The 18,387-nt window shown below is 38.7% G+C and overlaps 1 protein-coding gene across 3 annotated transcripts in view; it reads left to right on the forward strand.

Moving 5' to 3' along the window:
- GABRB2 (gamma-aminobutyric acid type A receptor beta2 subunit) overlaps positions 1-18,387 on the forward strand; it is a 137,484-nt gene that overhangs the window by 1,517 nt on the left and 117,580 nt on the right. For all 3 annotated transcript variants that reach the window (XM_030957162.1, XM_030957164.1, XM_030957163.1), the window contains exons 4-5: positions 15-106; positions 953-1,020. In XM_030957162.1, coding sequence (XP_030813022.1) covers positions 15-106; positions 953-1,020 — 160 coding nt within the window. The remainder of the gene's footprint in view (positions 1-14; positions 107-952; positions 1,021-18,387) is intronic.

Below are 18,387 nucleotides of genomic sequence, written 5' to 3' on the forward strand. Positions count from 1 at the left end.
TCTTTTTTCTTTAGTGTCAATGACCCTAGTAATATGTCACTGGTGAAAGAGACCGTGGATAGACTGCTGAAGGGCTATGATATTCGCTTGAGGCCAGATTTTGGAGGTAATTTGACTGCTTTTGCATAAGAGAGGTTGCATATCCGGGCTGGGTGCGTTGTGTATGGGGGCGGTTTCAAACGTCTTGTGGGTGCTGTTGCTTTGTGGGGGGTGTGTGTATTGCCATTTCCTGTAGCTGTTCCAAAGTTAAGCCCATTGTTTCTCAATTTTCTTAGCAAAGGATGCTCTTAATGCGATCACTTAAATCACTTGTATATTCCAAATCGGTCCCTCATTGTGTGTGTGTGTGTGTGTGTGTGTGATGACACTTTACCAACCTGTAATTAAACCCTTGCTTAACTGGTTTTATCGAGATGCAGATCTCTCTTTAAGTTCACCCAAACGTTTGCTCCTTTCAGCCTAACGTGCCTGTGATCACAGCTACTATTTTCGAGTACAAGACGTGCCGTTAACTGATACAAAAATGACATTTAACCCCCTGCGCGCTCCTACTTCCAACTAGTTTGTTTATTTCGGACGTGCTCTCAGTGGGTGGCCCTTTCCCCCCCTCCACACGCACACACACACACACACCTTGTCCCCCCCAGGGCCGCCCCGGGGCTCGGTGCGCGCTGTGCCCGGGCCGCGGCGCTGAGCGGGCGCGGAGCGGGCGCGGCGGTGCCGCACGTGTGCGCTGTTACATAAAGCACCGCCTCGGCCCGGGCCCCGCGGCCGCGCTGGGACCCCGCTGGGGAGGGCAAACGGGGGGGGAACACTTCATGCCTCCCTCTTCACTTTCTGGTGGTGTTTAAACGTCGTTTCGTATGTGCGCTGCGTGTTCGCCCTGCTAACTCTGCTAAGAACGAGTTAAGTTCTTCGCGATCACATTGCGGACCATCTTGTTGGTTTGCAGGTCCCCCAGTGGCTGTTGGCATGAACATAGACATTGCCAGTATAGATATGGTCTCGGAAGTCAATATGGTGAGTACTTGGGGTTCGGGGCTGCTTGCTCTCCGAGGGGGTGGCTGCCGCTTCCCCCGCCCCTGCTGAGGCGGAGCGGGGCGTGAGGGGACCCGGCGCGGCCTCCTGCCCCGGGGAGGCGCCGGGGCGGGGCACGCCGGCTGCTGGGGGGTCGGCGGGGGGTCGGGGGCGGCCTTCCCCGGCTGTCGGCAGCGGATCCCGGGCGGGGAGCGGTGGCTCCGGGCAGGGAGCGGCGGCTCGGAGCGGGTAGCGCGGGGCCGCTCCTGCGGCAGCTCCGGGGGCGCGCCCGCCCTCAGCGCCTTCCAGCGAGCAACGGCGCCCCCTGCCGGCCGCGCGCGCGCACCGCAGCCTTGCCCCGCGCAGCCGCCGCGCCTGGAGCTCAGCCCCGGCCCGGTGCCCTCCTTGCGTGCCTGGCTGAAAACAAAATAACAATCAGTGATTGCCGGGGCTATGAGCCGTGCACTTGCGATTAAAAACAAAAAAATAGGGTTTTGCTTCTGTACCTGTTCAAAATTTACCTGTTTTTTTTTCCCTAGCCTGATATTTTCTTTGGATGGTGATGAAAGAGTCGATGATTTTAGGAGTTTAATTTTTCCAAGATGTTTGTCTCTCTTATTTAGAACTGACTGTCCTCAAATACGGAATTTGTTCAGAACGTAGTAATTTGACGTGGTTTTTCCTGTGTTTCACTTACATCCCCTGGGAGACTAATGATGTGTGGAGATAATTGGACAAGTCTGATTCATACTTTAGAAAAAACTGGTTTTGACTTAGATGAAACTTTACTAACATTCATTTTTATTATTTGGAATGTTTGGGGTCAAGTTTTGAACTTTTTATCTTAATTTGCATGTCAATTGGTGGAATTTTGCCCAACACCCATAGGGGCATATAAAGAACAACAGAAGACACTAAAACATAGTAGCACATGATTCGAATGTGATGCAAAATAAATGCGATTTTGTCAGGTATTTTTGAATGCAAGTTTGTTGTTTGAAGCAAACTTTCCATTATTCTTGAAGAGGTTCCAAGTAAACATCTTTCTAAATACAGGTGTGATTTTAGGACTATTGCTGTAGCTGTAACCATGCTTTTAAAAATAACACTTGGGAAGTTATCAGTTGTTTTAATAACATTGTACTACTAAAATATTTAGTTCCTCAGTGTCATGCTTGGGTTCTCAGACATGTTACACTGGATGAATTGGCAAACATTTGTTCTCAAACTGAATGACTTGTGTGATGTACAGGAGTTCTTTCATAATGTAAAATAAAGCCCTTGGCCTAATTTGAGGGTAACATTACAGGTGATCTTACTGTGAGACAGGGAGGTGTTGGTGACTGAGTGCTTGATGCTGATCTTTTTCAAGACACCAGGAAACCTGAATAATTTCACCTTCTGAGCATTACTACATTACTTCTGGGAAATTTCTAAGTGGCTGAAAGTGGCTTCCAAAACTTTGTATCACTAAACTTCTTGTCTAGTGTTCTACCTCCAGGAGCTTTAAGTGCCGAGGAAGAAAAGTACATTGTATTTTAAGCCACTTGTTTTTCATTACGAGAACTATGGGTAGAAGAAAAGGGTTATTTCTTGGAGTTATTTCTCAGCCAGCCCTGAGCAGTGAGGGAAGGATGAGGGTTCCTTGCTGGGGCTGCAACCTACCAGGTCAATGTTATATCCTCCCATCCCTTCAGAACTGGAAAGTTCATGTGAAAAAAATGTTAAAAATCTTCTGATTCTTTTTCTTTGTTTCTTTAAATGGTTTCTAGACATTTGGTCTCCAATTAAAGGTGATAGCATATCAGAATACTGCGATCTGGTCCTTACAGCCTAACTATATAAGGCAGTATTATTTTTAGTATTCTGTAGTCAGTTTATTGTGTTTCTATAATGAAATGTTTGACCTTTCTGAAAAAAAGTCTTTTCAGACTATCTGCAGAACTCAGAGGAGGAACTGTATCTACAGTTTTGTCCTGCTAATTTGCCTAAAGCATTTAAGCTCTGGGCTTATTTTACTCCAAGAAGCCACCTATTTCTTAAACCCAGGGATTCATGTTACATAATTTTTTTTTCACTTACAGTTTCAAAAGAGATACCCAGCCAAGATTATAATCTGCTTAATTGCAAAATGTAGCACTTGATTTTACAATGATCTGTGTAACATAGCAAGTCCCAATATACCCTGAATATAACCTGAAATGAATGAGGACAGAGACATACAAGGAAACAAAATCCTTAGAATGCAAGGCCTTGGCTTTTTTGCTTGCACATTCACCAGAATTTGGAGTAGAAACCAGGAGGAATACCATGGAATGCCAGCTGATGAAAAGCCTTCTGAGATAACAAGAGACACAGAAAGAACCTTTTGGATTGATGGACCTGTTTTTTTCCAAAGCATGGCCTTGTTGTAGCTTTGTTTGTAGTCATGGCAAACACCACTGACTTTAGATAAAGGCAGATCATTGCCTGGACTCATGTACTGACTGTTGGGATCAAACTTATGCCTGGGGAGAAAGGCTAAATAATCATAGTTCTTCAGCTTGAGATAGCCTCTATTAATTTTAATGTTTATTTATTTTAAAATTACATTTCTTTCTCAGTCTTGATATATTGCAACTACCATGGAAACTTGTACTACCCTGCAGTGAGAATGTTCATGTCACTCCAGTGTCATGGAGTAAATCATGAAGTTTTCACTTTTTTGATCAGGATAATTTAGACTTGCTTCGATGGAAAGTACAAGTATGTTCAGGATGTTCAAGAATATCATTGTTGACTTTGAATTCTCAAAGAGTGATGAGCACTTGCTCATAAAGAACTCAGAGTGTATTAGGCTTTACAGGTGGCTTATAATTATTTCTTTTATGGAACAGAGCTGAAACTGTAAGCTGTTTACCTTGGGCAGTCAGAAACTTGAACTAGCATTTGTCTGAGTTTGCAGAAATGGTTTCAAAGTACTGGTACTTGTGAAAACAATTTGTTCCAGCTCTGAGGAACACACTGAATACACATGAGAAAAGTGGGAACTTCAAGTGTTTGTGGTTATCAACAAATATCATGACTATTTGGATTAATTTCTTTGTATTCTGAAAAGAAAAAATCTGCAGCAGGTATTTTTTGTGATGCAGGAATGATTATGGCTAATTCCACACACTGCCAAGTCCTGTAATATTGTTGAGTGTAGTCTTTATTGTGGTTATACTATAGATTTTCTTAGGGATTCTCTTATCCAGGTAACAATGGAGAACAAAGATGGAGATCTGTGAAGGCTACTTACAGAGTTTTCCTGGGCTAATGAATTTGATGTTATGTAAGATTAGCTACGGTGCAGTGAGTCTAATGCAATATTCACATTTCCACTTTTTCCTCTCAGTTAATTTTTGGAATAGACCCCTTGAAAATGTAGCAATGAAGACTATTCTCTATTCTAATTTTCTCCCTTTTTCTCCCAACTATTCCCTTATAAACTCCTTGAAAAATTGTTACAGGTTCATTAAGAAGTACATAAATAAATTTTCTTCCCTAGACACCCCTGAAGATTCTGTGTAACATGTTCTGCATTTGATCTATCTAGATAAGACATGAGGATTTCTATGGATAATGTTGGTCATGTGTTAGTTTTCAATGTCTTGGCTTATTCCCTATTAAATAGGTCAACATTTCCTTCCTTTTTTTCCCCCCTTGGTCTGTGGCTATTCTGGGATTCTAGTACAGAATGTCTTGAAAAGAGAGAGAAATATTCTGTTAGCTACAGATTTTACTCAGAAATATATGCTTGCTGAGGTATTGGGTTGTCTATGTGTCCTGGGGTGGCTGTATGGTCCAGTATCATTATTGTCTCTTTTTTTTTGTCTAGATGTAAGTATAATTAAATACAACTATTCACACCGTGGGTCATTGGGGTCTGCAGAGAGGAACCTGAAGTGTTTATTTAATTCCCAGTGTCTGCTTGCCTAGTGTGCAGGTTTTGGCACATGGAGTCAGTGCTGTGTGTGGAGTTAGAGATGATATATTGGTTTGTCTTAGTGGGGCCATTACCGTTGATTGAGAGCATAATCCTTCCATCAAGTGGGAGGTGCAGAAACAAAGGAGCTGTTACCATCTATCAGGGAAAGGTTTATTTCTTAGTGTGTGCCAAGTTTTACATAGCAGAGCCTAATAGCTTCAAAGCTCTAAAAAAAAGCTTTTTATTTTTTTAATATTATACTTCACTTCTGTATTTGAGTTATGCCAAAGTTGCACAAAACAGTAATTCTTATGGATCAGAATATTCTCAGAAGCATGCAGGCATAGCTGTAATTTGCTGGTAGACCTCAGATTTTGAGTTGCTCTTGATAATGGAAGCCCACTTCTGGTTTACTTAAAATCTCCCCTTTTTCTTGAGGTATTTTCAGTAGGGGACATTAACAAAGCTCAGGGTTTAGATTATTAAATAGGTTTAGATAATGAAAACAACAGGACCTGTGTTGCTGCCTCTCAAGTAGCAGCAATTATCTTTATGTGTGTAAAGGGAATAGATGGCTTGTGATATAAACACAAATGGGGATTAAGTGATAAGAAAATAGGGTGGAGCTGTTCCAAACCCCAAAACTTCATGGAAAAGTCCTAAAAGAGAAAAATGAAGAGAGGAAAAATTGTCCTATATACACTGGTGTAGAAAGAGATGAGGAAAATGGTCATGAAAATGGTTTCTGTCAGCAATATCTTTTTTAATCCTTCCTAGTTGTTTATGTTGCTGCACATACTCTATAGAGAGAAAGAGGAGAGAACAGGGCTGAAAATGCATTGAAAATGAAATATTGGAATATTGAGAAGGTGCTGCCTTGCTAAATACTTCTGCTGCCAGAGACAGTGGGTTTTATTAGTTTCTCTGTGTCATAAATGCGTGTGTTTCTTCACATAAAATTGCATTTCTCAGCAGACAGTTTGAATTTGGCTCTTGTCAAATTATTGTGCTTATGCATTACTGACTCATACTGAAATGTGTCTGCAGAGACTTCTGTGAATGCAGAGCAGGTGATGTACATCTTAGAAGTGAGAACTTTTTTTACTGAAAACCTTGTTTCCCCTTTTCCTTCAGTTACTGTCTGGAATAACATTGCAGGACATTTTTGAACTGAACTAAATTACATTAGTATGGATTTCCATTTTTTTGTTAGTACATATCTCTAATTCAGGCACTTTCTTAATTTAAAGCTATGTGAAAATAAATAAGAGCTCCTATGTCCAAATAAAATATTTATTCTTGAGGACCAAAATGAGTCTTCCTCTTGATAGTCCACATGTGGATTGAAGTTTTCATGCTTTTCATGCTGGTTTTGCTAGAATATGGGTAGCCAGAGCATGAAAAGATTCATCCAGAACATATATGGAAGAATAGAGCAAATTTGTAGCTACTTTTACAAGATAGTTCACAAGTAATAAATTATTATGTACATTTTTATATATTATGTGTATCTATGTTCTACATCTCTGGAAGGGTGATGTAATTCTCATTTTACTTTAAGGTCAATATAAATGGTTTGTTAATTGGATTGCACTTTCAGGGTGCTACAGTGTTGCAAGACTTTAATCAGTAGAAAAATCTTGTTTGGTTGGTGGTGGTGATTTTTCAAAGTGATCACTTCCTTCTGCAGACCAGGGGGTGGTTGTTAGAAATTTAAAGAGATTGCCTTGGAGGTGATTTGTACTACTGCATTAATAATTATTGTCTTCTGGGGCGTTTTGTTTGTTTTTTCCTTTAAGAAAGCCTTGATCTATAAACATTGAAGTGTTTTGGCTCTTGCCACAGAAGTAAAGATAAATTTATATTTAATGTATTTTATGGGCAGTGTCTTGGTGTTAATGCATGGGAATGAACATGAAGTGCACTTGTTAGCTCCTGCTATAGGCTGCTTTATTTCATAACTCCTCTATTGAAAATCACATAAAATCTTTATAGATGAGCTGTGTAGTAGAATAAAAGATTTTTATGTTGTACTCTACAAACCTGTTACAAGTTTAAGCTGTTCCAATGGTTGTATTTGTGCTCCTTAGTGACTCCAAAGTCTGTCAGTGCATCATGACTAAATCCTTATTATTCCTCCCTCCCTTTTTTATCCTCATACATCAGGCAACCCTCTGCAAGGTTTATAATAGAACCTTTAGGATTCAATCATGTTGAAGAACAGTCTTGTATAGTAATTTTTTTTCCCAGAAGTAATCCAGATTCCTAGTAGACTTCCAGTGGTTAATGCTGTAGTTCTCAGATAGTGCTTGTAAGAATTAAGTAAGCAAGGTTCAGTCCCCTCATTTCAAAGGATGGTGCTCATCCACAAGGTCATTTTTGTAAGTCCCCTTTTAAGACATGGAAGATGGCATCTTACTTGTCTTTAGAGATGATAACTTCAGAAATAGTCAGAAATCTGGAGTTATTAAAACTGAAAACTTTGCTACTATGAGAGAATGCAATCTGTCTGTACCTGTGTATAGTTACATACGAATTGTAGCCATTAACAAATGTTGTCAATTGTGGGTTTGCAAAAAGAAAACCAGGACAGAATCATCCTTTGTGCTCTACTGTAATTACCTTAACTGTGCTTCTACAGGGATTCCCACCCTGCTCCCATTTCTTGACAGAGATGCTGTGTACAGTGGATGGATAACAGCCAGGACAGCACAAGCCCTGGAGGAATAGTGACATAGGGGCATATTTACAGTTTCAGTCTTGCCTGACTGAAGGCCAGAGGAGTAGCAGTGCTCTCACTTCACAGCTTTTCCCTACAAAAATCTTTGCATGCAAATTTTCTGGCTAAGTATTTTCAAATTAGTTGAACAATGCAAAGATCCTCCCAAGACTTGGAATCACACAAACTGCATGTGACATTTTTGTATGAGTTTTTCAAATAAGGGTGTAATTAATTCCCAACAAAAGCTAGAAGTTCTGTTCTAAATAAGAAAGCATTTCATATTCAGGAAATTGACATATATGCAACTGAATACAGAATATGCAGATCATATTCAATGTAGTTTATCACAGGTCAGATAAAACATTGAGAGTGTGACCTCTTCCCCTGTCCCCAGACTTAAAAGAACAGGGGGACTGTGCTATTTCTGTCCGTCTTGAGCTTCTTTTTGCATATCTCCATCAAAGTTAAGGCCTATTGATTTTTATTCTGTGAATACTGACAGAGGGATTTACTTGTTAGTTTTCAAGTAATAATTTAACTGTGTGGGGATACAAGCAACCCTTCTGAGAGATGCATTTTGCAGCTCAAGGGTGTGCTGTTATAGTAAATGTGTCACTTCTGAGTCTTTCCACTGATTTTTCCTGTATACAAACCACTGATTCTTTGTGATTGTGCTGAAAGACAAACTCAACTTTATAAATTTTGAACAAGTGGAAAAAAATTACAGAAAGCTTGGCCTTGGACAGGAGCAGTATATTAAATTACCTTAATGAAAGCCTTACTCAAAATACACAGCTATTTGAAGTGAAAGTCCTTGTTCCAGTGTCTGCTCTCTGGACTGTTTCTTCTTTCATGAACAGGCATTTCTATTAACCAAACAACTCTGCAACAAAGGATTAAACCCCAGAATCTTCCTTCACAATTGGCTGTCCTTATTACTGCTTGTGACTGTCTCTTTCCATGGCCGTGTTTTGCATCCCTTGCTGCAGAGCAGCCTGGCTGTAGGAACCTCTGCTCCAGATGGATTGTTGGCCCATGGTGCTTGGGAGTGGGAGAGTTCAGGTGTCAGGGGACCAGAAAAACAGCCCTTGCATGTCATGAATTTACCCATGAAAGGCTGACAACACATCCTTTGCCTTCTCTGTCACAGGAAATGGCTTTGAACCAGAGTAGCCATGACTTTCTGTTACATTAGACATTACCTAAGCACAATGCTTTTGTCTATATTTGCATGAGATTTAAATATTATAACCTGTCTGAATGGGCTTCAGTAGGAGCAACATGCCTGCTCACCTGGAGCAGCTCCTTCCTGAGTAGATGTGCAGTGCAGATCTTTGTGAACTGGGAAAGATAAATCATCAAAATGGCAGAAACTTTTGAATGTAATATGTTGTAATAGGACACAAAATGAATGACATGCATGCTGAAACTTTTAAGGTAAAAAGAAGAAAGTTTATTTGTTGAATTCTGTGGGGGGATAGAATGTAGGAAAATAAAAGATACTGCAGAGGCCCTTTGCAAAAGATAGTAAACACAACATTAGTTTATGAAAAGTCTTAGGTTGATGTTCTAGACTGTGAAAAGCAAAACTAAATCAGAACTTATGTTCTTACTGTGACGTGTTGCCTGAACATTTGTATAACTGTTAGTTCTAAGTGAGATACGTGAATATCTTATAATATCAGTTTATTTGAACATATCTTCTAGAGATGCTGCAACTTGGTAATTAAAATAAAAGGGTGAATTGTGCAGGGATAGAATGTAAGAAAATAAAAGGTAGTGCAGAAGGTAATCTCACCCCTGAGGAGTTGGAGCTGCACTAATTATCAAAGATTAGGAACAGGCCTGCCCTTAACAGGCCACAGCTGTGTCCAATAAGGATGAGTGCTATAAAGGAGTGGGTTAGCGGGGCAAGGAGGGAGCTGGAGTTTGTTGGCTGTGCTGTGAGGAGCTGTCCATGAGAAATCACAGAGAAGGTATGGGACTTTTGCAATAAGATGACGACAGACCTCGATATATATAGAATTCTAAAAGTGACTGGATTGGAGGATGAGATTGCTACTTATTTAAAAACATTTGTCAAACTATTAGTTTATCAAATTTCTCCTCCTCCAGAAAGGAATGCAAAAACAATCGTAATTTACATAAAAGTGCATGAGAAACTCCATTATAAAAATGTAAACATCAGAAGACTTAGAAGAACAGGGCGACAGTAATATTTTTCAGAGATTAGTCACCACAATTTCCTTGAGCAGTTGGTTTGGGCAAAAGGCCCTAATGTGCAAAATGCTGTAAGTGTTGTTTATTTTTAGATACAACTCTTGGAGAGAAGTTGTTACTAGGTGTAGAGTTAAGTAAAAGTCATGCTAAGCCCAACTGAGATGAGAAGGTCTTCCTGAAATGCGTGTGGATACTCATATATATGGGATGCCTCAGAATGGCAACTTGTGATTTAGATTTCAGAAGTCTTTCTCGTTCTACTTCTTGCATTACATACAGCTGTGAAGTAGCCAGAAGTTCCTATTGCTTTCAAGAAACTGAAGGCATCTATTTCTCAGTGAGAACCAGCTATTAAAATGTAGTAATTAAGGACTGGAGAAGATACCGAAGCCTTTTTGAAAACCATTCACTGCCATGGATGCAGAAGCCTTTGGAGAATCTGATCCAAATTTCTACTGTAAATTGATTTAATTTTTTTTTTCCCCATGGAACTTTGAATTGCTTTTAATAATTGGAAGAGATTTTTTTTTCTTCTTGACTGAATAAAATTAGTGTTCAGACTTTTAAAATTTTCTGTATAGACCTTTAAAAATGAATATTGTTAAAAAAAGGAGGCACATTATTGCAACCACAGTGAAAGTAGTGAAACAGTGTTAATTCCTTTTAGTGAGTAAGGGTGAATGTGTTGTCATTTGCATAACAGTTATCACCCAATAGTCCAGAAATTGTTATGGTCCACTGTGTAATCCTTATTTATTTCTTTTATCAGTGTATTTTTGAATTAATAGCCCTGCAGTTCCAAAGAACTTGTAGAGCATTGGGGGATTTTTTTCCTCTCCAAAGGACTGGTGACCCAGTAGACTCTGCTGGCTCTCTCAGGTGTGTCAGAATAAGAGTGTTAATCCATGTTTGACAAAATGTGCACCAAAGGAGGCATAAAATTAAAGTGGAAAAAAGTAGTTTGAAGGTTCCGTAGATTGAATTCATAAATTAAGTAATTTAGGAGTGTAACTGTTTCATTATTCCTTATTAGGAAATGATTTATTATTTTAGGTAATATACAGGGAAGAAGGAAATACGAACAAATATGCATTTCTTTTACACACGAAAGGCAGCATTTTTCTACTAATTCCATAATTTAATCATGTAGGTCCAGAAATGACCAAAGAAGCATTTTAATCAGCCTGAAGTCTTCCTTAAACTTATGTGACTGTTGAATCTGTTTTACTGTCCAATTGCTTTTTTTCACTGACATTTTGTGTTGTAAGATACTTGTAGGAAGTCCATTCAGAATTAACAATGCTACAATTTGTGTCTTGTAGCAAATGCTGCCTTAGGTTGCTCAAAATAAAATGCTCAACAACCACATTAAATAGGAAAATGAGGTAAAATTACTATATTTTCTTAATTTTGTAGGAAGCATTTTCAAAGGTGTGGGAACATTTCCTGAATAATGCATAGCTGAGACCTTTCATATTGAATTTCAGCTAAAAATGTATTATTATAGCTGACATATAAATCCTCAAAAAATAGAGTTGTAATGGAAATTCCAGGGGACCCTTAACTATAATCATTCCTCTTAGTGTAAATGCCTGGAAATAAATACAGTTTTTCATTAATCTACTATTATGTGACACAAGTGACCAGTTACAGAGAAATCTATAATAATTCTAGTTAGCCTGCTGCATTCAGATCTGCTGTTAAAAGTACCCACCTCTGTGCATAGGCTCTGCAGAATGCTTTTGTGAGCTCAGGTCCCGCGTGAGCCTTGTTTTGAAGTCTTAAAATGTGTAAATGTGATGCTGATTTTTCCACAGAGGCTATTTCTGCATGGGTTTCACAGATTTGTGGGCATTTGAGTGACTTGAAATGCAATACAAGATGATTCTTATAATGCCTCAGCCACTAAGTGTAAATGGGTCTGGGTAATAGTCTCCAAAAATGTTAAAATGTTGCTATGCAATAGGTGCTCTTCTGAAGTGAGTAGATGTTACTGGGGGTTTTAATTGGCTGGAAAGTCATAAAACCTTGCTGGCAGTTTTGATTTAAGGATATTTAAAATCCAGTTAATCCAGTCATAGGAAGAGTACACTTTTTTTTACTCTTGGTCTTCAGTTTGTGCTATAACCAAATGCATTTCTGAGGCAGCATTAGGAGGTTCATGTGGTTCCTACCAGAGCCAAACTTCGTCTCATGTTAAATGGGAGACGTCACTTGACATCAAAGTCTTTCTGGCATCGTTTTTTTTTGCTTTCAGTTAAATGAATAAAAACGAACTTTTAAAAATCATAAATTGTAGCCGCATTTCTCTTCACAGAGAAAAGCAAGGCACAACTTCCCAAGGATACTCTGGGATTCATGTTCTCTGAACCTCAGAGTAAGAGAACACAATTCTGATCTCATTTGCTGCTCCTTGGGTTCACAAGTGGAATGCATTGTGGAAGATTGTTCACCTGAAGGGAATTGGTGATTGGGTTCTGGTGTGAGCGCTGTGATTCACTGACCAATTGGATCCAGGTGTGTGTGTTGGGACTGTGGGCTGACAGTCATGAGGGCAGTTGGGTGGAGTTGAGTGCTTGGCAGGTTCAGTTTAGATGTAATGTAATATAATATAGTATGATAAAGTAATTAATTAGCCTTCTGATACCAATGGAGTCAGATGCATCATTTCTCCCCCTCACAGGGGTCACCTTGTCTACTATACAGAATCATTTTGGGTAAGCTAGATGGTAGTGCAAAGTCTAAAGTGTTGAATTAGATTTTGATTAATTTTTTAATTGTGTTGATTTTTTTTTTGTTAATGCCAAGGTGGATGAACTTTTGATATAGCATATGGGAATTTAGGATAGATACCTATGTCCCAATAATATGCTGGCTGGATAACAGTTTTATTTATTGATGAAGGCAGCAATTATTTAGTAAAGATTGAGAATATGAGATTTCAATCAAAATTGCTGCTTTTGGATATATAAAGGGCTTGTTTTAATCATTGTCTCAGTTGTTTTATTGAGGAAATATTTTATGTAACTTAAATTACCTCTTGAGTCAAACTTTTTGAAAACAAAGGACGTGTTTTCTTGTTGGGTAACTCATATAAGCTGAAATGCAGTCATGGAGTTCTTTGTATTGCACTTTAGCTGGAGAGCAAACCTTTCCTGGTCATAGCTGATCTGTTCCTCTACTGCTTGGTCTTGTTCTTCCTGTTTGTTGTTCGTTCATTTCTGCCAGTTTGTGCCTGTGTCTGCCTCTTCCCCTTGTGCATGAGTGTAAGAGATCCCAGGGACCGCATACCTGGGTCTCTTATTTCATTCTGGCTGATGCACTAAAATGATGCTCTGAGCATCAGTGTGAGCATGTTTACAAGCAAACCCAGTGCAGTTATAGTGTGTCAGTGTCTGACCACCAGCCTTGGTCTACCTGGCACTGCCCTTAGCTCCTGGCTCTGGCTGCAGCAGTAATGACAACCCAAGCCAGGAGTTCCGAGTGTTCTGCCCTCACATCCTGGTTTGGTGAGGACACAGACCCAGGGGACAGAAGCATGTGCTTGGGGTTAGGCTTGGAAGAGTTTTGCTGAGCTGTGTGCTTTGGATCATCCTGACCACAGAGTGGAGGTGGATGTGGGGGGAGTTTTCTGTTGTCACCAATGGCAAAGTCACAAACAGGATTATGTCTGGAGTTGTATGTAGCAGACTAGACAACCATCAAGACAGAAAAATCTGTTTCCCAGCAAATATTCCAAGTGATAGAGAACCTTAGGAGAAAAAGATAAAATGTGATATATAGGCAAAGTTGTTTCTATGCAGAATATTTTTTCCAAATTTCCCTGGAGGGGATTTGCTGTTCTCTGAGCATCCAAGAAGTTCATTGTGCTTCTGATCAGCTTCCCACACATTCTCACCCACACTACTTTGCTGTGTCATCTTAATGTCATTTTTAAATACTAACAAAAGTATTTTGTTTATAATGCAGAAATAAAAATCTTGAGAGGGGAAAGAATGCCTTTTGCATGCTATTTTAGCAGATCAAAGCTGACTCATGAGTAGCAAATATGAAGTAATTAATGTATTTAAAATTCACAATTCCTGAGTTGCAAATTAAAGAAGTGTTTTGATTTTAGTCATCAGATTCCATAGACTTTTTAAAATATGCTTAGTATTATTTTTAGAAAGTTTACCTTGCTGCAGAGTATTACATTTAGAATAGAGAGGAGTGTAGCAATTAGTAAAGCTAGGTATAACTGGTGTTTTAAATAATTGACTGTGCTGAATTAAACAGTGTCCAGGTACACTGGAGGCCAAGTGGAAATATGGAAAAACAGTCTTTCTCTGAGGAAAAAATGCAGTTATCATTTAATCTGGTTGGCATGGGAAGTTTTAATCTTTGTTATTTACTGCTTTTGTGATGGCCTGAACTTCCTATAAATACAGGAACATGTCACTGACACCATTGCAGGCAAGCACTCCTGCATGATTTTTTTTGCATCAAAACTAAAAATTTTCAAACTTAGTCAATTTGCACCACATAGAACCTTAGAACTGCAAGGTGGAACATTAGTTCTTGAGAAGTCAGTAAAACTTCAACCAGTTTCTTCTGGGGAAAAAAGGAGGAAGGTGTTGATTTGGGAGTGAGAGCTTTGTCTTGCTGGCCCAATGACACAAATGTCTTAAAGAACAGAAAAATAATCCAATTGCACACAGAATCACTGATAATATATGAATAGCAGTGGAAGAAAAATTATTTGTATAACTATAAGCAGCTCTTCTACTGATAATATGTGATAACTTTTACAAAACTTGAATTAAGCCTTAAATTAACTTCGGCTTTTAACTCTTCCTTGATAGTATTGTGGGCTTCCTCTTGTATCAATAAGAGTTTCCAAACTGTGGGTTATGAAAAGCTGCAGTTTCTTTTTATTTTGTAGTAGCAGCCACCAAGCTGTGGTAATGACCCCTTTGTAAAAAATGACAAAGAACTCTTGCTTGAAGGAGATTGAACTGCAATTTTTGTCTCAAGTGAGAACTAATAATCCAGCTCCCAAGCTATCTGAAAGATTGCCCAAAAGATTAATTTTTAAGTGTGTCTAAAAGCTTCTACAAAAAGCAAGAGAAACGTTGTGGGGTTGTCACTAAATGCAATATTTAATGATAAACTTTTTTCTAAAGCTGTCCTGAGAAAAGTCTTTCTAGAACTCGTGGTAGTGTAGTGCAGGTTTGCAAACTTTCTACTCTGGAAACATCTCCTCCTCCTAGAGAGGCCCAATTTTATCTCACCTGGTTTTCTTTCTGTACAAAAAAACAAACAAACCAAACCAAAATACAGTAAAAAAAGCCCCCACAAAACTAACCTTTCAAAAACCTTAGAACACGGGTAAGCCTACAATTTACAGTGGTAAAATGGCTGGAGTTGTATATTTTTATGTGCAGTATTTTACTGGGCTGTGTTAGTTTGGTTTTTTTTCTGTCTCTGCTTGTGTACCTGTACTCCTGATATTAAGATAACTTGAGTCTTAGACAAATTGTCATAAAAAGCAATGGTGTGATAGAGAAATAAGGTTTTAATTCCTCCTGTCCAAAGACCTCAATGTAATTTTTCATCAGTTTGAGCATGTGTTAAACCTTGGAGCTCTCTCTTGAGTTAGACCAGTGTTACAGGAATTTGTTGTTTCCCAGTTTCAAGTGCACCCCTTTCAAATCTCTTGTTCTAAATTACTGGTTGACCTTCTAAAGCTGGACAAGGTGAGGGAGGGCAGTGAGGTTTTGTTTACTTTCAATTTACCCTTACATCTACTTAAAGAAAGAATGGGAGAGAGAATGAAGCTATTTGATTACTTTAATTGTGAATGGGCATTAGCAATTATGTCTCAGCTTTTATCAATATGATGCTAATCATTGCTTATCATTATCATATGATGAAAACTTAAAATCTTGGAAAAAAACCATGTGGGTTTCAGAAAGACCTCTCCATCCTTCTGAACTCAATCCTATTTCTCAGAATTAGCTTGTTTGCTTGACTTTTAGCAATGTGACTGTTACCCATCCAATAGTTTTAAGTTATGTGAGAGCTGATTTTTCTCTAATGGTGGAACTTCACTATCCTATGTGCCTGGGCTTCCAAAATGCTACTTGCATATTTTTATGTGCTATGGAACAGTGGTTCTGTTCCCTCTATCACCTCTGTGCACTCCTGACACGGGATTTTGCACAAATGGCTACATTATCAACAAGGCTTCAGCTTCACAGTTGCAAACCTTAAAACATGGTTTATTAGCGACCTTAGAAAATTTTCCCATCCTTCAGCCCCTTTTTCTTCTAAAATTATTGATTACCAATTCACAGCTGGAATTTACATAGATTATGAAGGTAATAATCATAATCATGAAGGTTAGAACAGTTGCCACATTGCTTCTATCTCAAACGAAGTCTTCAGCAGAAAAGAATTGCTGTGTTGGGCTATTTGCCCTCATGTTTTCTAAATATAACTCGACAGCAGTCTGGCTCCTGAAGCCATCTGCATTAATACATCTAGAGAAAATAAAATATCATATTAGTCACTTATTTTTTAAGTGAGCAAAACTTGGCAAAATTGAAAATCATTTTATAAGGAAATACCTTTTTAAGCAAAGACTGGATTATTAATGAGCTACAGCAAAGAGGTTTTGTAATACTGGTGATTGTGCCTCTCCTGTTTATAGCACCCAACTGTGGAAGTGCTTTCAAAATATTTTTTAAGACCTATTTTTGAGAGAGCTGTAATTATTCACCTTCCTCTGAGATTTTCACTTCCCCTTTTTTCAGCCTAAAGCACTGTCTCTTAGGAAAAGGGTAATGATTTCTCTGAAGGTGAACCACAGTAGCAGACAGGGGGAGGTTTTAAGTAAACAGGTGGAACTCAGCTAAGCCAATTGTTCCAGCATATCATCAGTATCATTTTTCCAAAGTCACTGTTTTTATAAAAATAGTTCTTTAAGTGGGCATAGGCAAAATAAAATAACCAGTATTTCTGTTTGGAATGATTAATCATAATCTAACTTTTCTCATTGCTCAGGCGTGCAAAGGTATTCATGTGAGGGCAGCCATTTAAAAGTTGCCTTCTTTTAGTTACTATCACTCAAATTTTGTAGGTTACTGTTCAGTATTCCTCTCTTCTACTGAGAAAGGTTATGCTGTCATTACATTGCAAACCAGAACTGTGGGCTGCAGTTCTCCCAGGAATTCATCTGCCTGACAGTGACACACAAAATCCTCAGGATTGTCTCTTTGGCTGGTGCTCCATTGCTGTTGTTACTTTGCAGTTCTTTATTTCTGTGTGAATTTTTTTCTGCTTTTTGGGTCTATCTTACCTATAATCTTTCTTTTCGGAATTAAGGTGTGGCAATAGCAGAAGGAGATTCATAGTTAAGAATTGGGAGGAAGTTTTAGTTTTCTTACTTTCAGTGGTTTTTTGTATGCAGTTTTTCTGTTTTGGTTCAGGGATTTTTTATTTGTTTGTTTGCTTGGGGTTTTTTTGCTTGTTACTTTGTGGTTTCTTATTTTGTTTTTTAATCCAAGTATTTTTCTGGAGGTACTTTTAGTGTTAGTAATCATGGGAAACCTTTCCTCATCTTGCTACAGTAGAGGTTTGACTTATGAAATGTCTTCTTCTTTAGGCATCTGTTGTCAGCAGCTTTCTCTGGGAGCTATTCATTTTGGCTGCATATGCCTCTTTTTTTGGTTAAAACTTATTTTCATTCAGATATCAATTTGAGAGCTGTACCAGTCTTCAGATAGAATATAAGAACTTTAGCTTTATGTGTGTTTATCCATAAACTTTGACTTGGTTATTTTAAAAGATTTGAAATAGTTTCTGCAGTGACTGCATTTAAAAAGTCATCACTTACTAGTGACATATATGCAGTAGCATTTGAGCTAGAGCATTTGTATGTTTGGAAGTAACCCCTCTAAAACATCGTTGAGTCCAAGCTCCAGATAAATACTGCCATTTCCATTTATGACCCTTCTAATGCACCCTTCTGTCTTTTCCATGTAGATAAAGTTTGTTTTTATTTTTATCAACTGCATGCTGTTCATGCTATCCCTTTTCCTCTTGCATCTTCATAAATGCTCCTTTAGTAGAATGTCAGTGTGTGCCTAGAGAAGGAAAAAGGTCTGGAATACAGCATGCAATTCTCTGGGCTGATAAAATAATCTGAGGGCAATTTTAGTGCCTCATCTATTGGATCATCTGGACACTGTTGCAGGGTTCCTCTCAGTTCTGTAAAAAAAAAAATTCCTTGGGTTTTTGGAGCTGAGCCTGAGTTCCCTTTAGCCATATTTCTGCTTTGAATCCTGGAGCCTGAAATGCAAATTAGATGAGAGGACTAGTTAACATTAAATGGCTAATGATGAAGTTTTGTCCTGGTGCTTTGCTGTCTGTAGCACAGAGGGAATCACTCATGTAATGCATGTTTTGTTAACTAAAACGTAGTGACAGTGGCACTTTG

The sequence above is a fragment of the Camarhynchus parvulus genome, chromosome 13 (genome assembly GCF_901933205.1).
Source record: "Camarhynchus parvulus chromosome 13, STF_HiC, whole genome shotgun sequence".
NCBI classification, from domain to species: Eukaryota; Metazoa; Chordata; class Aves; order Passeriformes; family Thraupidae; genus Camarhynchus; species Camarhynchus parvulus.